The sequence below is a fragment of the Podarcis pityusensis genome, assembly GCF_964106645.2.
Source record: "Podarcis pityusensis genome assembly, chromosome: 8".
NCBI classification, from domain to species: domain Eukaryota; kingdom Metazoa; phylum Chordata; class Lepidosauria; order Squamata; family Lacertidae; genus Podarcis; species Podarcis pityusensis.
Window position 1 is genome coordinate 9,410,694 of NC_138033.1, and position 22,988 is coordinate 9,433,681.

General features: G+C 48.9%; 1 protein-coding gene across 2 annotated transcripts; it reads left to right on the plus strand.

Annotated features, from left to right (window-relative positions):
* The first annotated feature begins 232 nt into the window (after positions 1-232).
* Positions 233-22,948, plus strand: CLASRP (CLK4 associating serine/arginine rich protein). 2 transcript variants are annotated; one of them, XM_081018859.1, is made up of 21 exons: positions 233-335; positions 1,450-1,564; positions 2,453-2,550; positions 2,697-2,798; positions 3,840-3,919; positions 4,897-4,981; positions 5,740-5,885; positions 6,673-6,769; positions 8,405-8,483; positions 8,785-8,858; positions 9,202-9,243; positions 10,412-10,657; positions 12,000-12,257; positions 12,349-12,531; positions 13,994-14,033; positions 17,549-17,609; positions 17,715-17,773; positions 18,818-18,864; positions 18,980-19,062; positions 20,665-20,689; positions 22,737-22,948. In XM_081018859.1, exons 2-21 carry the CDS (start codon positions 1,466-1,468, stop codon positions 22,777-22,779), a joined length of 1,947 nt encoding a protein of 648 aa, XP_080874985.1. In that variant the 5' UTR covers positions 233-335; positions 1,450-1,465; the 3' UTR covers positions 22,780-22,948. The 2 variants fall into 2 exon arrangements, 1 of the variants encoding a protein (XP_080874985.1); XR_013989897.1 differs by lacking the exons at positions 20,665-20,689; positions 22,737-22,948 and having other exon boundaries at positions 13,994-14,037; positions 18,980-19,015.
* Positions 22,949-22,988: the final 40 nt, after the last annotated feature.

Below are 22,988 nucleotides of genomic sequence, written 5' to 3' on the forward strand. Positions count from 1 at the left end.
AAATTGATCACCTTCGTGGGCAGTCAATACAAGCCTTGTTAATGACGCCATGCAGTGGAAAGGGCTACAGTTACAGCCTATTTGCTTGGGTACACAATAACTTGGGTTAAATTGCTGTGCACTCCGTGTTTTTATTCCAACATGAATATGTTTTATTCTATTTGTGGGTGAACTTGCAGGCAAATGTCTTCCCACAACCATTCTTACCCATTCTGACTTCACAATTATCTAGGATACCCCTCCTGGATACACAGAGTGTCTTTGATCTCTTCATGGGCTGTGATTAGTGAAAAGAAGAGCATCCATTTTGACGTTTCTCAAGTTCCTGCTCTTGAGTGAGTATTGGTTTTGCATGTCAGGAGTTCCAGCTGCAGTGCGATTTGTCAAAGCTCCCTTGACTTGCAACTCTTCCCAGCCATCCACTTCGCTCTTATACCTGCACAGGTTTTCTTTTCAGAGTGTGCTTCTACTATCCAACTCCTCCCCATCTGAAGGAGGCAAACTTAGAGAAATGATTTGCACAAGGTGAAGCAGGCATTGTTCTCTGAGGTTGGCTGATTCTGCCACACCTCTACATTGGGGAGGGTTGAATCCACTAATGATGCGCAGAGATGCCAGTATTAGTTGCCCCCACCTGAGGCTGCTTGGAAGGAGGCAAGACCAGAGTAGTAACTTGTCTAAGCAACATAATGGGCAGCCTCCTCTCTTGGCGGCCGCTGAGACCATATAACACCTGTCTTGAAAGACCTACACTGGCTCCCAGTACGTTTCCGAGCACAATTCAAAGTGTTGGTGCTGACCTTTAAAGCCCTGAACGGCCTCGGCCCAGTATACCTGAAGGAGCGTCTCCACCCCCATTGTTCAGCCCGGACACTGAGGTCCAGCCCCGAGGGCCTTCTGGCGGTTCCCTCCCTGCGAGAAGCCAAGTTACAGGGAACCAGGCAGAGGGCCTTCTCAGTAGTGGCGCCTGCCCTGTAAAACGCCCTCCCACCAGATGTCAAAGAGAAAAATAACTACAAAACTTTTAGAAGACATCTGAAGGCAGCCCTGTTTAGGGAAGCTTTTAATGTTTAATAGGTTATTGTATTTTAGTGTTCTGTTGGAAGCTGCCCAGAGTGGCTGGGGAAGCTCAGCCAGATGGGCGGGGTATAAATAATAAATTATTATTATTATTAGTTGGTTGGCTTATATGGCTTCACAGGAGGCTTGAATTTATTTTACTGTATTTCTTATGTCACACTAGCATGTCCCGACACAATTTTTGGGAGCTGCCGCTTTTCCCCCTGCTGCTTTCAGGTGCTTGATGCACGATGAGATCTCTTAATGCTGTTATCAAACCATTACATTTGCTCTGGGTGCAACAGATCCTTGGGTACGTGTGTGAGAATGTTGCTTCGTGCAGTTTTGGTGTCATCTTCTCTCCTGTTCTTGCCCTTTTCTCTCTAACAGATTGTAGGCGGGCAGGATGTGGCACGAAGCTCGAAAGCATGAGCGCAAGCTCCGGGGGATGATGGTTGATTACAAGAAGCGAGCTGAGCGCCGGAGGGAGTATTATGAAAAGATAGTGAGTGTCTCCCTCTTTTGCCTACCCTCCCTTTTTGTCCAGTGTTCCCAATGAGGGAGTTCTCTGTGTCCCGCTCCTTTCTCTCCTCATCCTTGAGAAAGGGAAAGGGAAATCATGGGGAGCAAGTAGCTCTTGAATGGCACCATCTGGCTTCTTCTTAAGATGTGACTCGTAAGAATTCTGCCTCTAAGAATTTGTGCTTAGAGCATATGCAGAGGTCACAGGTTTAGTCTCTGCCGTCTCCAGGAAGGACTGGGAAAGTCTTCATCTGAAGCCCTGCAAAGGAGAGGTGAGGAGCCTCTGGCCCTTCATTTAGGAATCATCTGAAGGCAGCCATGTATAGGGAAGCTTTTTAAGGTTTAATGTTTTACAGTCATACCTCATGTTATGTCCACTTCATGTTACGTTCTTTCAGGTTACGTCCCGTGGCGACCCGGAAGTACTGGAAAGGGTTACTTCCGGGTTTCCACGCATGCGCAGAAGCACAAAATGATGTCATGCGCAGAAGCGGCGAATTGCAACCCGCGCGTGCACAGATGCACCGCTGCGGGTTGCGCTCTTTTCATGTTGCGAACGGGCCTCCGGAACGGATCCTGTTCGCAATCAGAGGTACTACTGTACTATGTTTTTCTATATGCTGGAAGTCGCAATCAGAGGTACCACTGTACTATGTTTTTCTATATGCTGGAAGCTGTACAAATAAATTATTATTATTATGTTACCATAACTGTAACTCCCATCAGCCCCAGCAAGCATGACAAATGGCCAAGGATGATGGGAGTTGTAGTTTTGAAGCCACTTCCCATAAGCATAGACCATACTGTGCCAAGATGAAGCTGCGGTCTGCTTAGGAATATGACAGCTTGTTGTGTTGTGCTTCTCTTCCAGAAAAAGGATCCCGCCCAGTTCCTCCAGGTCCACGGCCGTGCATGCAAAGTCCACTTAGATTCTGCTGTGGCTCTTGCAGCTGAAAGCCCTGTGAATATGTGAGTAGCTTTCAGCTCTGTGCTGGCAATGTGGAAGTTTGTCTACTGAAAACGAGTGGGGAGGCTGCCCTTGTCATGTGATTCCTCCCCGAGGGTATTTTGGAAGGACTTCTAACCCCCTTCCCTTGACATCTTGCCCCTTGCAGGATGCCATGGCAGGGGGATACTAACAACATGATTGATCGGTTTGATGTTCGAGCCCACCTGGACTACATCCCCATGTATACTCCTCCGCTGCTAAACCCAATGTAAGGCGTTCATTTGCTTTTTTATTATTATTCTGAGATGCATTGCCCCTTGCTTCGGGTCCCTTGCTTTGTTTGCACAATGAAATGGTTAATTGGAAGCTGAAAACAAAGAAAAGAGGAGCTTGGATAATTAGGCTTGACGCCTGACTTTATCATCCGGAAGGGGCAAGCAAGCGTTAAACGAAATAGTGGGATCTCTTATGTCGGGTAGGTTAAGGCCAGAATTGTCCAGAAACTTTGCACAGTTGGGCTATTAATATACTGCACAGTTTGAGGCAACAGAGCCTTGTTGCTATCCAAGAGAGATTTGAGGATTTCCTCTGCCAGATCATTGCTGTACTACTTCTGAAGAGGAGGGTGGGCTGGTATTTTGCTATGAAAGGACCCATTTGGCACTTGAAATGCCTGCGAGTCTTCTCCAAAATTGTGCTCCCGTATTATGCAAATGAACATAAAATTATGCAGGCTAATGGCTATTCTCTAACTACTAGTTTTTAACCTTGTTTGGTTTTTTTTTTAATGGTTGAAAGGATTGAGGTTTCATTATTAAAGTAAAATGCCCTGGTTGTCTTCATATCTAAGTGATGCAAAAAATGTGTGCAGGGATTTCCCTTAGAAACAGCTAAGCAAATGAATGGTTACATGCAGACCTGTATGTTTTTGCTTATGCCTTCATGGAGCATTTTTCCATCCTTTTAACAGTTGGCTTTGTAAGCTAGGGTCCAAAGAACCATGCGATTAATCCTGTGATGCTAAAGAGGTCCCCTTTGACTTCTTTGAACGTGGGGGTGAGGACCCTTGCTCAGTGGTAGACCATATACTTCACATGCAAAAGGAAACAGCTGCAATCTGTGGGCTAGAAAAGTGTCATTAAAAAAAAGGGGACAAAGATTATGTTAAATTCTAAATGCACAGCCAGCAACCAGCTTTCAGCAATGGGTTAGGCACCATAAGGCAGATTTGTTCCCTCCCCACAAATTGTTGTCATAATAATTAGCATTCTAATCCCTCTTCCTAAGCCTCTTCCTCTTCCTTCTCCAGTACCCCAGAACAGGAGTCTGATGAGAGGAAATGCAACTACGAAAGGTATAGAGGTTTGGTGCAGAACGACTTCGCTGGCAGTAAGTTCCCTTTGACTTTCTTTCTACTGCTGTATAGGGCAGATGTCAGGAAAGAGTAGAGCTTCTGTCCTTAACGTTCTGGCTCAGGTGGCAGTTGCTGCTACTGTTTGCCAAGAAGGCTGATAAGTTACACCCCAGATTATTTTGTAGGTTAGTAACCAGGAAGTACAACTGATCTGATTACCTTCTCTTATATCCCTTAAATGGGCAAGATTGAGGGAGGGCTGCAGTATGTCAGACCCATGACATAGTTTAGAGTCCCCGTGATCAGGATATTGCTTCCTCTCTCTCTCATCCCCTCAATGACAAGATAAGACACTACTGCCTCCTGCAAATGCTGGGCGGAGTGGCCTCTTCAGCCGGTGGAGGCAATAACTCTAGATGCCAAAAACTCTTCGGTACTCGGTCCAATTCAGGGATGGGGGACCAGCCAGCTGAAGCAAACCCCCCATAAACTGCCTCTCTTGTGTACGGCAAATTTGTGAAGACACTCAAACCAGCTTGCCTGAGAGAGATGCAAGCATAGGTGTGTTTGCAGATAGGAACAAATTCTTGCTTGGTGCATGCTGAGAGTGGAAGGACCACTGTTGTCACTCTTTGCTTCCCAGCTCCTGCTGATACCATCTTGTGTCTCCCCCTAGGGGTGTGGTTTCTTCCTTGAGTGACAAGGGAAGAGAACATTGGAGTTCTGGAGGCAGGCTGCGGAGAAGCATTGCTTGACCAGTTTGGGGAGGCTGGTGGCAGTTCCTCTCCGCAAACACACCTGCTTGTCTTTTGGCTACGTGCTGCCTGAAACGGATCTCTTCAGCTGCCCATTCCCTTTCCAAGGCGTGTCAGGATTGGAGGGGAGGGGGAGTCAGCAGATGGGGATGGAGGAACAGAGAGTTGTTCTGCCCTCTCAGGCAGTCTTCCTTGCGCTAGACCTGTGGAATTTCTGGTCTGCTTCACCTCCATCTCCTCCTCTCTCTCTCCCCCAGTCTCAGAGGAGCAGTGTCTGTATCAGATCTACATGGATGAGCTGTACGGGGGACTCCAGAAGCCCAACGAGGACGAAAAGAAGAAGTGAGTGTATTGGGAAGCTCGACTGAGTTCAGTCATGGAGGCAGAGCTCATGATCCGGAGCCTTTTGTATGTTTGAGCTGGTTCCTTTCTCCTACCCAGAGGATTGAGGACAGGTTGAATGTGTATGGAACAGGGGTGAGGAACCTTTTCAACTCAAGGGCCACATTCTCCTCCATGCAGAGGACACATGCTAGTGTTGGGTGGGGTCAGGGGAAAAGTGGGTGGAGCAACAAATGTAGAATTTACCTTTGCACCATAGGCTAGTTTGGGGACACACCTACTCACACCTCTCTCTCTGCCCTCTATTAGGACAAGAGGCATGAGCAGAGTTCAAGGACGCAATCAATCCTGGAAAAACAATTGAAGGGCAAAGCAGGCCAGTGAGGGTTGTAGTCTGAGGAGAGATCCAAGGGCCAGATAAGACACGTGAAGGGCCACATTTCACCCCTGGGCCTGAGGTTTCCCCCTCCTGCTTTGGAATATGACTAGGGCCTTTGTTTTACTCAAAAGCCTTATGAAGCAGTTCCTTCCGAGAAGAAATCCTCAAATTCTTTTTGAATTTCAGTGGCAACGTGAATGTATATTTTTATATTTAGCAGGCCCAGGTATTCCTTTCCCCCTCCTACTTTTGCATCTTTGAAAGGTTGCAAAGAGGGGTGTGGCTTGTTGACGGGGGAAAGCTTTAGAATCCCAGCGCAGGTGTCTGTGCTACATACTCCATCCAGCGTGTACTTAATGGGAGGGGTCTGACCAACTAGGTTAGCAGAGAAGAAGGCATCCATTGGCTACACGTACGAGGACAGCACGGTGGCGGAGATTGAGAACCCGTCTGAGAAGAGAACAGAGGAGGAAGACTCAGAAGAAGACAGCAACACGGATGAGGATGAAGTTATCCCTGATATTGGTATGTCTCCAAGGCCCCCGGATTGGGCTTTTAGAAAGTCGGGGATCTGCCGGTGCTCCATTGTCCTCTCCCAGTATCCCCAGTCTGCTTCCTGCCTTACGATGTGCTGAACATGATGTATGTTTCCACCCCTAATCCATGTGCAGTAGGTGGTGGTCTGTGGGAGATGGGGACCTGTATTCTTTCCCAAGAGCTATCTGCTGCCGCATGCATTTTCCCCCTCAGCCACACCACCCTCAGCCACTTCTCCCAGAGTTCTCCTGCCACTGAGGATGCGATCCTACGCATACTCACCTGGAAGTAAATTCCATTGAACTCAGTAGGGTTTGCTTCCGAGTAGACAGGTTGATTTGACGATGCAGAATCACCGTATGGCGTTGGCTTGGATAGCTTTATAATAACTATAATAACGTATTATGTTCGTTAGTCGCTTCATGCGCAAAAAAAGAGGCTCAGGGCGACTTTAACAAGGTAAAAATACAAATGGGTAAAATTTAATGCAGTTTAAAACCCACAGTGCAAAATATCTGAAATACTCATCTGATAACATAAAGGGGACAAGTTGTACCCACCCCTCTAAAAGATGAGGCCAGTTTAGTTGCCGTAGACCTAAGGGAAGAAAAAGTTCTTAGCCTGGTGCCTGAAAACTGATAATGAAGGCACCAGGTGTGTTTCCATAGGGATGGGAAAAATCAGTAGAAGAGAAATCTCACAGAGAACATTATCCCTAGTTAAATGAAGGTCCTCAGTGTGCAGCTGCCAACTGGCTCCCTTATGTTGCTTGCAGATGTTGAAGTCGATGTAGATGAGCTGAACCAGGAGCAAGTGGCTGACCTGAACAAGCAGGCAACCACCTATGGGATGGCGGAGGGAGACTTTGTCCGGTAAGATGCCTGTGCTGTTGGGGCTCCTGAGCTTCTCCTCTGCATCATCAGCCAGGCGTTTCCGTGGCGTTGGGCTTGTGCAGTGGCTGATGCATCACCTAGGTTACCCGGGACCTCGCATGGTACCCAGCCTCTTATTTTTAAGCACCGTGGGTGACAAGAAGTTGCCTGCAGGAGGGGTAGAGTATTGCATCCTTCCTCTGTGGCCAGCATGGAAATGCAGCAGGTTGATTTAGGAAGGTCTGGAGCTCTCTGTCTCTTCTCTACAGGAGACTGGTAAAACTCTTTGCAGGCCAGTGACTTCATGGGTTTATTTGCAAGGCGGCTGGGTAATGTCATGGAGCTGAGAAAAGGTGCTGAAAAGGGCACCCAACATAATTTAAGTTGTAGACCACCTTCCCCAAGACAGAAGCTTATAAAATTATGAAAGGTTTAAAGAGTGGATATGTAAGCTCACCATCACCATGTCCTTTGGGGTCAGCCAAGGAGCTCTGGCAATTTGGTCAGGGCAGGGGAGAGGAATTTCTTCTTCTGTGAAGGCATAAGTAACCTGCAGAATGTGCACCTACTGGCCGTGTTGAATAGCTACTAACTTGGATAGCCAGTGCTGCAGATTATAGCTCTCGTCCGCTCTAGCCAGCCTAGCCAATGGGAGTGGTGGTTCAGAACTACCACACTGGCTACTGCTTGCCAAAAGGGATTAGGCAGATTTCTTAAGGAGAGGTCTGTGAGTGGCTGTTGCCCACAATAGTTAAACGAAACCTTCATATTTAGAGACAGTCTCCCTCTGAATACCAGTTGCTGGGGAACAAGCCAGGGGAGGAGGGCTGTCACCTTTTCAAGTGGTCTAGGTTCTGCTTGAAAGAGTCTCCACCCTTAAGAGTGGCTGTTGCCTTCTCTTTGACTGGCTGCTGCTGCTGGACTTCAACCTGGTGCCCGCCATGTGTTTTGGGCTACACCTTCCACCAGACCCAGCCAGCCATGGCTGATGGAAGGCGGCAGTTGTAATATTAAAACATCTGGATTGGGGAAGGCTGACTTAGCTGAGCCTAAGATGTGACCCTGTAGGGCTCATTTCATGGGGTAAAAATGCTGTGCTGCAGAAACCAAGCAAGCAAACACCTCGTAATTCAGAACTTGCCCCCCTCTTTCTGACACCACATGCATAAAACGTGTAGATCCATGTTAGAAAGCTTTGGATTGTCAGCTGTAAGCTACATGATACTGGCAGTAGCGTCTTTCCCTTGCAGTCGGGAGTTATTCTGCTGTCTATAATGTCATTGAGGTTATCACAGGGCCAGTTGAGGGGGACAGGTACTAGAAGTCTGTGCTTAGGGGAACAGCAGCCCTTTCCGCCTTGGTTGGGGGGAGGGAATGGGGGAGGAGAGCCTGGTTTTAGCAGTAATGGCTGAATTATTACTAGGCCTAAGCTTGCCACTAGGCTCTTGCCTGCCTTTTGAGTTAGACATGAGACCTTGTAACAAATTGAGGGTGATTTTTTGGAGTGGGGAGCCCTGAATGTGTTGGTAGCAGTTAGAATAGCTGCTGCAAGGCATTGGAAGGCCTGTGTCCCCCACAAATCTAAGCATCCCTGTCTTTCTCCCACCTGCCCCTTCCTCCCCTTGTTTCTGAAAGGATGTTGCGGAAGGACAAGGAGGAAGCAGAAGCCATCAAACATGCCAAAGCCTTGGAGGAGGAGAAAGCCATGTACTCGGTATGGAAAGTTGGGGACCTGGGCAGTTCTAAGAAGTCCTCTCCATCTTGCCTACCCCGTCTCGCTACCCCAAGGGATCATCTGTGATTCCCTCTATTTACGACTGACTGGACCAAGAGGTTCCTCTTGGTTAAACAGCGGGGAAAACTTTAGGATCAATTCCTCATGGAAGCATGCTTGGGGTGTGGGTGGGATACCCCCCCAAAAACCCAATTTATTCCAGGAAAAACAGAAAATGGGAGCATTTTCTGGGCCTCCCTCTTGGTGTGGTGGACTCTCTCGTGACTATCCCTCTTTCCAGGGCCGCCGCTCTCGGAGACAGAGGAGGGAATTCCGAGAGAAGCGTTTGAAAGGAAGGAAAATCAGTCCTCCGAGGTAAGCCTTTTTGAAGATGGGGGCTCAGTTCAGCCGCCGTCGAGCCTAGGCATTTCTGTCTCTCCACAAGAGTTGAGAGGGAGCACCTGGGAATGCTTTTCCCTTTGTCCCGCATGGCAGCTCAGGGCACTGGGTGAGGGCCGTGCAACAAGGGCAGCATGTATGACAGCCTCTGCAGGGAGGAAAGGATGCTGGGGCACAGCTGGGGCAAAAATAGGCTGTGCTCCTTGAGTTGGGCTGAAGCATTTGCTGAGAGGTTGGGCCTTTGCAAGTCTCCCGTGATGCTTCTGTGATTCTAGAACCGGTGCCGGTTTTGTCCTCATTTAATCCCCTATCGTTGCAGTTATGCTCGGAGAGACAGTCCCACCTATGATCCTTACAAACGGTGAGTGGATGCAGCTGCCCCCCCCCCCCAGATGTGCTGGTGGGTGTCTGTACTCTTGGAGTATCATATACCTGCACACAATGGGCGCACGGTTTCTCTGGTGGGGTTTCTAAAACAAACAAACAAACAAACATGGGCTGTTCCCTGTCAACCAGACAGCCAAAATGTGGTGTTTGCATAGTTCGAGGCACCCTTGCTGCTGTAAAAGGCTGGAAGTGGAACATTGTATAGAGCATAACGTGGAACATTGGGATATAAAGGTCAGCAAGACATGGACTGAGCACAGTTGCAGCAGATGGCATGGAATTTAGGCTGGATATTCTGCTGCCAGTTCCTCCGTAATCCTTGGGTTGGTGAAGGGAAGGTTTTCATTCGCATTCAACAAAACATCTGTACAGTGGAACCTCGTGTTATGGACGGGATCCGTTCTGGAGGCCTGTCTGTAACATGGAACTGACACAAGCCAAAGTGCTGCGTCTGTGCGTGCGCACGGTGTGATTTAGCGCCTCTGCGCATGCGCGAGCAGTGAAACCTGGAAGTAACCCATACCGGTACTTCCAGGTTGCCGTGGGACACAACACAAAAACACATAGCCTGAAACGGACGCAACATGAGGTATGACTATACTTGCAGAACACATTCTATCTCTGTGTGTGTTTCGCTTTGTTTAGAGAGAGTTGGGGCCCAGTGTGAGGCAAATAACTCTGAGTTGCCTTGCGGGGGGAAACTCCACGCTGATGGCTTTGTGTTTTGTCCAAGGTGGTTTTGCTCCCCAGCTGTTTCCTAAGCTTCATTGCACCACAGAGTTTGCTAGTGTTGCACTAAGCCCAGCTTGGGCTGCCTTCCAGGGGCTTGGCCCATCCTCTACCACATAGGTGGGGAGAAAGTAGCTGGTAGTCCACTTAGTAATACCTGCTGGTTGCTGGGCCTCTCTCAAAAGGACACTGAGCTAGGTGGGTTTTGGTCTGTTCAGACAAGATACGTCCACAAGCAAGACTGCATCACTCAGATGGCTTAGTGCAGATCAGGGATGCTCAACGCTCCTGAACACCTGAGTTTTGCATCCCTAAATCTTGTTGGGGTGTCTGGTAAAGAGCAAGTGGAATGCGCAGCTGCTCTGTTCTGCTGCTCATAACCCTGCAGTTGATTATCTGCCTTGATCCGTCAGATCGCCCTCGGAATCCACTTCCGAGTCCCGTTCCCGCTCTCGCTCGCCTTCCCCGGGTCACGAGGAAAAGATCACCTTCATCACCAGCTTCGGGGGAAGTGACGAAGAGGCAGCCGCCGCCGCTGCTGCCGCCGCCGCCGCCACTCAAACCGCAGGAGCCCCCAGAAAGCCCGCCTCCCTCGGCAAGGCACGCTCCAGCCAAGTGCAGCAGGGCAGCGCTGCGGCAGGTCATAGCGCCTCCTCCCGGTCGGTAACTTTCGTACCTGCCTCGCTTTCCCAAACCTTAAAGCAGAGACCATTCCAGGGTCAAAGGTTGACTTCTTATTTTCTTTCCCATCCTCCCCGACTGCTCGGAACCTTGACCACCAACTTTTGGGAACTTTGCATTCCCACTGGCCTCTCCTGTGGGCCAATCCCCACAAAGCCAAACTGTTCGTTGCAGAGTCTCCCTGGGAAATGAGGGGAAGTAGAGATTCCCTTCTTCCTGTGGAATGCTGGGAAACCTAAGGGTGGTTGGTCCAAGGGATGTTAAGGTGGGCGGGGTCAGCCGTGGTTTGTACCAGGGGGAGAATATGGGGCTGGGGTTTTTCTTTCTGGCTCATCTTGTATCTCTCCAACGAGAACAGCAGTAGCTGCTGTTGTTTCACTGAAGGAAGCAGGAAGGTCAGAGACCCTGTGTGGCTGCCTTGAGTTAAAATGGGCCCTGTTGTACTTTTTGGTTGGGGCATCCCAGAGCCCTGGGTTGCTGGTTTACTGCAAGTTGAAACATAAAATTTTGTAAACAGACAAAATTGAATACTGCAAAAGGATGAGGTGGTTAACTTGTAGGCTGTGTCCCGTAAGATTGCAGGTGTGGAAATGGTTTTAAAGGTTGGGGAGAAAGGATCTAGGCCACCTTTCTCCCTGCCACGCCAGTTTCCCACGGGAAGGGATTTTTTTTTTTTAAGTTTGAAGTGGTATATCCCAGGTCAACCACCTCAATATGAGAACTAGACCATAGATTTGGTATTAGAACAGTGAAATCACTAACTGCTAGCTTGGGGACGTAACCAGCAAAACCACAATTGCATATTGGAAGCATTTGTTCAGTCTTTCACTGCTCAGAGATTTGGGAGGCTGCAAGAATCCGTACAGTTTAGTCATTGGCCCACCCCCCCAGTCTCTCCCTCTGAATCTGTTTCCATGCAGATCTTTTCCATTGAAAGCTTTTTTCCATTCATGGAGAGGTAAAAGTTGGCATGATCAGGAATGGAATGGATGCTGAGCTGCCGCGAGTTTACAGTGAGATCTGGCAGTAACCCAGCATCCCACAGGGTCTCCCAAACCCTTCCTGCTCCTCTGGTGTGCTCTGCTTGCTGCAGCGCAAAGAGAGGAAGTTGAAGATGTGAATGTTTTGAGCTCCGGCACTGTAGTTGCTAATTTGGAAGCTTCTGTCTCTACTTGCGGACCCGTCAGCAGGACTTGGGTCTTGGCCTCCCGGGGTGTCTTCCTGCACCTTCTCGTCTTCCCTGCCCCCCCAACTTTCCCCACACCTGCCGATCTGCCTGCACCGTGTGAATATCCAGCGCCGTGACTCTCCTCTTTCCAGGCGACGCTCCACCTCCTCCTCTTCCTCCTCCACGTCGTCGACGTCCTCGTCCTCCAGCTCACGTTCCAGCTCGCGGTCTCACCGGGCCGGGGGTTATCACAGAGCTAGCCGCTACGGCCGCTCGCGCAGCCACAGGTACTCCCGGTCCCGAAGCAGAACGAGGCGCTATTCGGCGGGAGGCTCGCGGGATGGCCGGCGCCACTCCAGATCTCGCTCCCCCGAGCGGGGCTGGCGATACGGCTCCCGCCGCAGGTCCAGGTGAGTCGGAGGAGCTCCTGATATTTTTTGGGGGGCGGAAAAGAGAGAGAGAAATCGATTCCCAACAACATGCTTCTTCTGTCATCCCTAGAAGCCATTCACGGTCTGGAGAACGCTACCGGTGGAGCAGCGGCAGGGGAGGGAGGCACTGGAGCAGCAGCCGCAGCAGCCGCAGCGACAGCGAGTCACGGAGCCGCAGCCGGTCAGCGTCTCCAGCCAGAGAGAAACTGCTGAGGCCTGCGGCTTCCCCAGCTGTAGGGGAGAAACTGAAAAAGTGAGCAAGGGGTGCACGCTGGTTTGATTGGAGTACAGGGTCAGGTTTAAGGTGCTGGTTTTGACCTTTAAAGCCCTATGCAGCCTAGGACCCTTGTACCTACGGGACCGCCTCTCCTGGTATGCCCCATGGAGGACCTTAGGTAAAGGTAAAGGGACCCCTGACCGTTAGATCCAGTCGCGGACGACTCTGGGGTTGCGGCGCTCATCTCGCTTTACTGGCCGAGGGAGCCAACATACAGCTTCTGGGTCATGTGGCCAGCATGACAAAGCCGCTTCTGGTGAACCAGAGCAGTGCACGGAAACGCCGTTTACTTTCCCTCCGGAGTGGTACCTCTCTATCTACTTGCACTTCGTGCTTTTGAACTGCTAGGTTGGCAGGAGCAGGGACTGAGCAACGGGAGCTCACCCTGTCACGGGGATTCGAACCGCCAACCTTCTGATTGGCAAGCCCTAGGCTTTGTGGTTTAACCTCTCCTGGTATTCTCTGTGGAGGACCTTACAGTCCACAAATAACAACACTTTGGAGGTCCCGAGCTGCAAGGAGCTTAGATTGGTCTCAACCAGGGCCCAGGGCCTTTTCAGTACTGGCCCCGACTTGGTGGAACGCTCTGTCGCAAGAGACCAGGGCCCTGCGGGATTTGAAATCTTTCCGCAGGGCCTGTAAGACAGAGCTGTTCCGCCTGGCCTTTGGTCTGAGCCTTATGTTTCCCTCCCCTTATGGTTTTGATTTATGGGCTACTACTAAAATGAAGCTGCATTTTAAATTGTATTTTAACCCGTATTTTAATTAACTGGTCCCCCCCCCCCATTACGTTTTATTGTAATTTTATTGGTGTTAGCCGCCCTGAGCCTGGTTCTGGCCAGGGAGGGCGGGGTATAAATAAAAAAGTTATTATTATTATTATTATTATTATTATTTCAATTTAATGTTTGTAGCCCGCTTTTTCCTACAACAATTGTTGAGCTCAGGGTGGCTCACAAAAGAATTGCAATAGCTTTGGCAAGCAACAAACACTGCAGTCACTGCAGTATCAAGCACAATAGTATATCAACCTGGAAAAGGAACCCTTCTAGGAGAAGGAAGACTCTGATCTGAAACCTGTGCTGCCTTGTGGGATATTTTCGGGAGAAGGAAAGGCTAAGGAGTAAACCCTACACAAATCCAGAGTGGGGTCCCTAAGACGGTTGGATGGCGCTTTGTATGCCTCCTTCCGGCAACTCCTGCAGCCAAGCAGGTTTCTTCTGCTCAGGGGTCCACAGTGGCGAATAAAATCTGGGAATAGAAATAGCAGCCTCTGCAGCAAAAGGTGCTCCTTTAGCAGCAGGTGCATCTGAGCATCTTTTTGTCTGTACTGGCTTGACGTTCATACCCCTTCCTGTCCCAGAGTGGGCACCCGTCTTTCTTCTGCTGCTGTAACAAATATAACCTGGTTTATCTTCTCTCCCTCCCTTTTCTCCAGGGCTGAAACTGCCGGTGGTAAAGAGACAGGAGCTGCCAAAGTCAGTAAGAATTTAAACCTCACCTCTTAATTTCCATCACTGCAGAAAAAGACTCAGGGAAACTTAATAGAGATGCAGGGAAAATAAAGTGTTGTTTTTTTTTTAGAGTTTGGATGGCCACACTTGACTGCTTCAGACGTGGTCAGAAATGTAGCTCTTGAGCACCTCCTTAGGGTGCTACCAAACCAGGAAGCCGTCTTTTAAATTGGGACCTTGTCAGGCTAGTGTTGAGGGGGTTGGGTCTCCAGGGAAGTTTGTGTTAACGTTGGGGTTTAACTTTTTGGTATTGCCAAAGGGGGTGGGTGGGTAGCTGCTTTGGAGGGGGGTTTCCTGACCTGGTCTAGAATCTAATACCGGGGGTTGTCTCTTTGGGGGAGTCAGTCTCTCTCTCTCTCTCTCTCTCTCTCTCTCTCTCTCTCTGTGTGTGTGTGTGTGTTTGTGAATGCATGGGTTTACCTGTTAACTTGGATTTCTCTCTCTTGTTGACACTTGTACATTAGCCTGCCCTTTTGCACTGACCCTGACATTAAGCCCTAGCTTCTGGTGGTTTCCTCTGTTGGGACCAAAACCAGATCTTGCTTCTCCTGGAAGCCTTTTCCTTCCGTGTTTTATGGCTCCGTTTCCCCTGAAATGCCCTGCCTGTTCCCACCCCACCGCATGGGAAACCAGTGTGCATATAAAGAAACATGGCGGTGCTGCTGAGCTGTCTTCCTACCCAACCGTGAGCCCGTTGGGAAAGCATCTGTCATGGGAAAGCCGGGTGGAGTTGTGTCTTGGGCCAGTCTCAATGCATCCTTGTCCCTGGCGGTTGGGGCGGTTTAGGACTATGGGTAGATTTACTCCTCCTCCTTCATTTATTAAATTCCTCATACCCTGCCTTTCTTTGGTGGGCTCAAGGTAGCTAACAGTGTATTAAAACAACAAAAGTTTCAGAAACCATTTAGGAGAAATAATAACCAAAGCAGCAATGAGATATTGAAAAATAGAGGGAAAAAATGAAAAAGCAACAGCTGTCACATGCCCTTTCCCCACACAACGTCATCCAAAAGCGTTTTCCCCCCAAGCCAGGCTTTAAAGCTGATGTTAGGGATTGCCAACAGGGTGCCCTCCAGATGTTTGATTCGTCTTGAGTGGCTTTCCGTGGACTATCCTGGAGTAATGCCTCCTCATCCTTGGTTCAGTATCCAAGGAGTGACCTGAAAGTGTTGGCAACCTCTGGCACAACCAAGGACCTCTTTTTGATCTGGGTTAAGAGAAACACGTAGACAGTATCCCCCGCTCTCGATACAAATTGAGTGGGCATTCAGTCCCAGAGAGAGCCAGTGGGAGCTGTGAGTGACCCCAGTGTGAGCATTTCTGACATCTCATGGAATTCCCTGAGCATTTAAACAATGGGGTATGGTGTCAGCAAGACAGATTTGAGGTATGGATGGTGGCATTTATGCGCGCAGGAGGTTTTTAGCCCTAGCTCAAGCCACTGCACGACTGGAGGGAGTTTTCAACAGCACTACGTTTGTTATCTCAGTTACGGTGTCTGCTTGCTCCCTCAAAGATTGTGCTTCTCCTAGAAATGACTCCTGCCTGCTTTTGGTGTCCGTGGCAGAGCACAGCCACCCCTGCTCAAACGTTGTTTGCTTTCAACTCTTAAGGCATGAAAAGTTGGTATAGAGCTTTAAAAAATCAATGCGGAAAACCACAGGTTCACCTTCCAGAGAGATCGGTTATCCAAGCAGGCAGCTGAGCCATTGGGGAGGTGGGGGTTGTCTGTGAAATTTGATCTTGCTTGGGCTGGAGCCTAAAGCAAAGGACGCTACTTGCTAGCCGATTTCCTTGTTGGAATTTGTAGGGGAAGAAACTACTTGTAGACCTGAACGATGCTTTGCAGCTCTTCAGAAGCTCAAGGAAGGAAGCGAAACCTCTCGATTTTAGGGCATAGTTTAACAAATCTGTTTCTTTCCCCATCTCTCAAAGTGTAAAGCCAGGTCTCCCAAGGCAAATGTGGCTTTCTTGTCTTTTCGCAGCTTATTTAACTCTTCTAGTTCAAGTTCTCTTTGTTTTAAACTGGGCTTGCTCAGGGAGTGCCCTTGGGCTAGTTTTCTTTATGTCTGGGCATGTCTTTGAGAAGTCGTGGTAGTGGTTGGAATTGATGCTCACATGTCCCTACTTTGGCATGGAAAGTAGAAATGTGGGGGGTGGGAGTCCAGTGAAGGGCTGCTTATCCTGGCTCGTGGGGGTGCAGCTGGTGGCCCCATAGTCCACGTTCTTCAAACAGTGCAAACGTATGGGAACCTCATCCTGAGAGCCATCCCATCATGGGTGACAGCAGAGGACTGGCTGAACCACAGTGGGGATCCTTGCTCATTGACTGCAGCACCCAGCCGCGACTTGCTTGTGTGCATTTGGAACCTGAGGCAGAACTGTCCCATCTCCCAATGAGATTTTCTCCCAACAGTATTTTCCCGGTGAAGACAATTAACACACTTGGTCGAGAGTCACCAAGAGGTTTCAGGTTCTGAAAGGCTAAACTTCAGACACTTAATGAAGAGTTGGGTGGGGCAGGGCTTGTTTGCTTGTGTCTGGTGTTTTGGCTTTGTTTTAGAAATCACGAGTGCTAGAACCTTGGCTGTTCTTCTTCTTTTTAGATGGAAAGGTGGGGGTTCTCAGGGCTTATGGTTGGGGTGGGGTTCTGCATACCAGAGACCTCGGAAGCACCACACAGAGGATGTTGGGAACCCCTGTGTTCTCTTGAGGATTAACCCAGCCACAGGAAGGAGTGGAGGAGAAGCAGATGGAAGCCCACCTTTGCAAAGAACCCTTCGAAAGTTATTGGCCTTAACATTTTTACTGGCTGCCTACGAGATGCAAAATTCAGCTCTCCGGCCTGCCCTTTTCAAGGCCATTGAGTACCAGCAAACATTATCCATTGACTTGGATGCCCAGTCGCCGTGACTGTCTGCTTAACAAGCTTGTTGGGGTTGGAGTGGATTTCAGTACCCTGTCAATGTGTGTTAAGTTGATTCCTTGCATCTTCCCTACCGCCACCTCCTTGGGAATGGCCCAGTCTAGATTGCCAGGGACAGCTTCCTTTTCCGCACCTGAAACGCTCCTCCTTTAAAAAAATGAATCCTCTTCAGTTGAAAGCGCCTGGCTCCTGATCGTTACAGGCAAAGGAGCCCATAGGCCTCAGTTGGCTCTCCTACTATATATCCAGGGGAGATGGCCTCCCTCTTCTTGCTGGGGGAAGCACAGCCCCCTTGAGCAGGGTGTGCTGCTGGTGAGTCCCCTGGAACTCAACCTACTCTTCCTTGCTTGAAAGTGGGACTCTGGTTCATGGCTGTCTTGAAGTCTCTCTTTTCCTCCCTCCAGATGTTGTGTGCAGAAATACATTATATAGGGTCCTTCCGCCAAGGCCCTTTTCTCCCCATGTATGCCTTCTCCCAGACTCGTTTGACTGTGAGTTCAGGCCAAGGGAGGGGCAACCTCTTAACACCTTTCTGTTTGCCTTCCGCTTGTAGCCAAAGCTGACCCCACAGGAGAAGCTGAAGCTGCGTATGCAGAAGGCGCTTAACCGGCAGTGTAAGCATCTGGGCTGGAGGACGCTGGCTGGGGCGGTGGGAGGGCCATCTCCTTCTTTTGACCTGTTTGTTGCACGCGCTCATATTCCCCACTCTGCCTCTTCAGTCAAAGCAGATAAAAAGGCCGCCCAGGAGAAGATGATGCAACAGGAACACGAAAGACAGGTAACTGGCAGGCGCACTGAATTCTGCGGTCTGAAAAGCCCCATTCTGCAAGTGGAATAAACTTAAAATGGAGCTGGAACGGACAAATGCTAACTGGGATGCATAAAAAATATTTATGTACTGCTGTTCATGAGAAGAAATCTCAGAGCAGTTTGCAACAATTGTGCATAAAACCATACAATAAAAACCGTATAAAAAGTTACAAGTCAGAAGGCAGTTGGGTATTACGGAAGGAGGCATTTTTAATTGTCTGCAGAAACCTGATGGATTGGAAAAGTTTTCAGCAGGCATTTAAAAGTTGAAACCCTTGCTGAACCTCTATTGGCAGTGTGTTCTGCAGGACCAGGTCGATGACATTAAAGGCTGAGTTTCCCGTTGTTGTGTAGTAAGCCTTGCCAGCTCAGTCAGTAGAGCATGAGACTCTTAATCTCAAGGTTGTGACTTCGAGTCCTACGTTGGTCAAAAGGTTTCCTATATTGCAAGGGCTTGGGTTAGATGACCCTCGTGGTCCCTTTCAACTCTATGATTCTAAGACAAGGTTGCAACACTAAAGGCAGGGTTCATATACAGTGCTGTGCCCTGGTTTCTTCTAACCATGGTTTCTTCAACAAAAACTACAAGTTGTCTCACAGATGAGCAAGCAAGCCACAGCTTATTTCTTTGGTTTCACTTATTTTCTAACAGCTCTTGCCTTGCACCTTTGTAACTTGGCGAGTTGGCCAACAAACCATGGTTACACCAGACTGCTGAGGTTCAGACATAGTGCCAAACCATACTTAAAAGCAAGCCAACAGGAAAAAGCATGGCTTCACATTGTGGTCCATTGCTACAGGAGTCTACCGGGCTGGGCGTTTGGATGTTCAAACGATCCATAGCGAGTCAAAGCAAACCATGGCTTTTAAGGATGCAGAATTTTATTCCACTTGCAGAATTACCATTTTCTCGCTGCAGAGCGTACCGTTTGCCAAGGTCGCCCTTGGCTTGTCTGCCTTGCGTGGTGTTCACCCTTCGGCTGACTGGTATGTGCTATCTCGTCTCTTCCAGGAGCGGGAAGACGAGTTGCGTGCCATGGCTAGGAAGATCCGGATGAAGTAATGCCTTTTGGGGTTTCCTTGTCCCTCCCGGCACAGAGCAGTGGGGGAGCATTGGGGGGAGGGAGTGGCTTGGTTGCCTGCCTGCTAAATCGGCAGCATTTTTTCTTGGCAGGGAGCGCGAGCGCCGGGAGAAGGAACGAGAGGAGTGGGAGCGACAGTACAGCCGGCAGAGTCGGTCTCCTTCCCCACGTTACAGTGAGTGCCCTGGGGCTGGTGGGAGGAAGAGCACAGTGGCAATGGGGCTGTTGTGAAGCACTGGAGAAAAGATCATTATTTTGGGGGTCCGACTTTGACAGTGAGGTCCCTACAGAGATAAAAGAACTTCACCCAGACAAGTAGAGAGGTCTTGGCCAAAACAGTCATGCCTCATGAGTACAGTGGTACCTTGGTTCTCAAATGCCTTGGTACTCAAACAACTTGGAACCCAAACACTGCAGACCTGGAAGTAAGTGTTCTGGTTTGCAAATGTTTTTTAGAACCCGAACATGCTCCGTTTTGAGTGTTACGCTTCTGTTTTGAGTGTTATGCTAAGGTCTGTCTGTTTTTGCTATTTATTTTGCGTTTTTGCGGTTCTTTTTGTGTGTGTGACTATGTAGAACCCTAGGGGATGCAGGTGGTGCTGTGGGTTAAACCACAGAGCCTAGGACTTGCTGATCAGAAGGTCGGCGGTTCGAATCCCCGCAACGGGGTGAGCTCCCATTGCTCGGTCCCTGCTCCTGCCAACCTAGCAGTTCGAAAGCATGTCAAAGTGCAAGTAGATAAATAGGTACCGCTCCGGCGGGAAGGTAAACGGCGTTTCCGTGCGCTGCTCTGGTTCGCCAGAAGTGGCTTAGTCATGCTGGCCACATGACCCGGAAGCTGTACGCTGGCTCCCTCGGCCAATAAAGCGAGATGAGCGCCGCCCCCAGAGTCGGTCACCACTGGACCTGATGGTCAGGGGTCCCTTTACCTTTTTATATGGAACCCAGTTCAGCTACTGATTGATGGATTGTGTGACTGCAGTACATTGTTTATTGCTTTCTTTTTTGGATCAATGGTCTCATTAGATAGTAAAATTCATGCTAAATTGCTGTTTTAGGGGTTGTTTTTTAAAGTTTGGAATGGTTTAATCCATTTTGCATTACTTTCTATGGGAAAGTGCACCATGGTTTTGCAACGGACTTCCAGAACGGATAAATTTAAGAACCAAGGTACCACTGTACTTCACTGTTTGCAGATTGACTCTTACTTAAAAAAACCACACACAACTGTCATAGAATTGTAGAGTTAGGATCATCTAGTCCAACCACCTGCAATGCAGGCATCTCAACTAAAGCATCCATGACAGATGGGCCGTCCAACCTCTGCTCTGACACTGGGGTGGTTGGTATGCGGTAACATTGAATTAGAACATGAATTCCGCCCTCATAAAGATTTAGGTGTGACCATTAGCAAGAGAATTTGGTGGTCCCCCATAGCCGATTCATCCCCGACTTGCTTTTCTGCAGGCTTTGGGACCCTGAAAGAAGGAAGCAAATATTCCTACCAGACGGTTTGCCAAACCTCTGTTTGCAGGGAGTTCCATAGAGCAGGGACTGTCCTACAACAAGAGGCTTTGTCCCTTGTAAAGGCTGACCGAACCTCAGGGGCACCAGAGGGTCTCCGTAATTTTTCTGCTTCTTAATGGCTCAAGGTTCACATCCTTTCCTTCCTCCACTGCCCTTGCTAAGAGATTAACAGGTTTAGCCTAAATGGGCAAATGGGGAGAGTTCCGGAAATGTAATTTGGAGGTTCTTGACTTTCCCGTTTGTCTTGCAGGTCGAGACTACAGTTCTTCGAGGAGGTAAATTTTGCTTTTGCTTATCGACTCTAGTGGCGGAAGGGAGATAGACGCAGGCCTCTCACTGAGCTGATAAGACGGAGCAGAGGTAGAGATACGGGCACCTTTCAGAACCTGCATTTCTTCCTCTGAGCTGCCTGAAATATTTAAATAGTTTGAACTTGAGGTCAGCCTGATCCCTTTCAGGCTGCAGATGTTCTCCAGCCACTTGTAACAGTTTGCAAAGGGTCCTTTGGCACCTTCAAGTCTTCTTAGATTTGCTAAGGCATGAGCAATATGCTTCCTATGTCCATGGGCACAAGCCTACTTTGTTCGGTGCAGGAAATGAAATCTCAAGTTGGCAGGGTGTGTGTGTGTGTGTGTGTGTATACAGTCATACCTCGGGTCAAGTATGCTTCGAGTTGAGCGCGTTCGAGTTGCGCTCCTTGGCAACCTGGAAGTAACGGAGTGCGTTACTTCCAGGTTTCACCGCTTGCGCATGCGCAGACACTCAAAATGACGTCACGCGCATGCGCAGAAGCGGCGAAAAGTGACGCGTGCAGACGTGCCGTCGCTAGTTACGTTTACCTCTAGATGCGAACGGGGTTCCGGAACGGATCCCGTTCATATCTAGAGGTACCACTGTATATTATTTATTTATTATTGTTTATTGAATTTATATACCGCCCCATACCAGGAAGTCTCAGGGTGGTTCACAGAACTTTATATGTATAGTTGTGCTTGCTTGCGTTTGCTCACACATACACACCCACGTGTGTGAATAATTTTAAAGAAGAAAAATGCAAGGCAGGAGCTGAATCGCAGTGAGATGCAAAAAGAAAGAGTTTGTGGTCATTTGGTCCAAGCTTTCAGATGCATGTTCTGTATTGTCTTTAGCTATTTCTCCAGCCCTTCCTCCCAAAGGAGCCTGAGGTAGTAAACAACAAAACAGCAAAAACAATGCAAAGGATTTTTTTTTAAAAAGGCAGAATATTTTCCCAGCTAAATAATTTTCAGAGTTGCCAAGAATAATATATTTCAGCCAACAAGCGTCTGGGTGAACAGCAATGTTTATAAATTCTGCCTAAATATTAATAACTAGGGAAACAGTAGGCATGAGAAGCCTCTGCAAGTGGCAGAGAGGTGATGACTTATTTCGGCATCTCTGGGATGATTGTGTCCACATCTGTCAGGGGACAGGAAGCCATTATCTTTATTAAGACCCAAGTGACTAGTTCTGAACTTATGAGTTGTCATTAAGTGCCCTTGAAGTCTCTTTGTACAAGTAACATGGTTAAGTACATGGATAGTAGGATGTACTTTGCCCTGCTTCCAAGCAGCTTGGTGCATTGCAGTATTAGGCCTTCTGATTTTTTTACTTCCACAAAAACCCAATAAAATGCAGCTGACACAGAGGAAGACTTTCCCCAAGGCCAGCCACTGTGGGCTTTGTGGCTTGGCAATTAAAAGTGCTCAACCACTTCCCCATATCAAGTTCAATGTTCTTATCTGCTACGTTGTGTTGGCTCTGGCTAGTGCTTAACAGAGCGATCATCTACCACCAACGGGAATTGTGACTTTGTGGGACTCTTACTACCGTATTTTTCGCTCCATAAGACGCACCTTTTCCCTCCTAAAAAGTAAGGGGAAATGTGTGTGCGTCTTATGGAGCGAATGCAGGTGGGAGGCTCTGCTCAGCGCTCCCTTTAAAGAGCCGTGTGGAGTGTTTCGTGGCTAAGGCGGGATGTGACCCTTCGCCTCCCAAGGTCCTAGTCTGACAACAGGGGTGCCATACGGTTTTTCCTCGAGGAGGGAGAAGGGCAGCCTGTCAGTCCCTTCTCCCTCCTTGAGGAAAAGCCCCCAATAGCCGCACACGCGCTTCGCGCAGAGCGTGAAAGGGAGCGCTGAGCAGCGCCTGGGATGCATACAGGCTCTGCTCAGCGCTCCCTTTAAAGAATTTTTTTTCTTGCATTCCCCCTCTAAAAACTAGGCGCATCTTATGGAGTGAAAAATATGGTATATAGGTTTCTCTTTTAAGTTCACATGTGACCTGTTCTTCTGCCTCCTACAGGCATTCACGGTCCCGATCTCGGAGCCCTCATTACCGCCACTAGAAGCTGTTCCTGGTTCAGTGCCACGCTGCCTGCCTCCCGCCCAGCTGGTTCACCAGGCCTCATGTAATCCTGTAATAACGCTGTACATTGCTGGTTTTTGTTTCTATGCTGTCTAAATAAATACATAAATAAAAAACCAGAAGCGGTCATCTCTTGACGAGCACCTTCAGCTGCACAGAACCGCCTTGCTCCATTTCGGAAAGACTTTG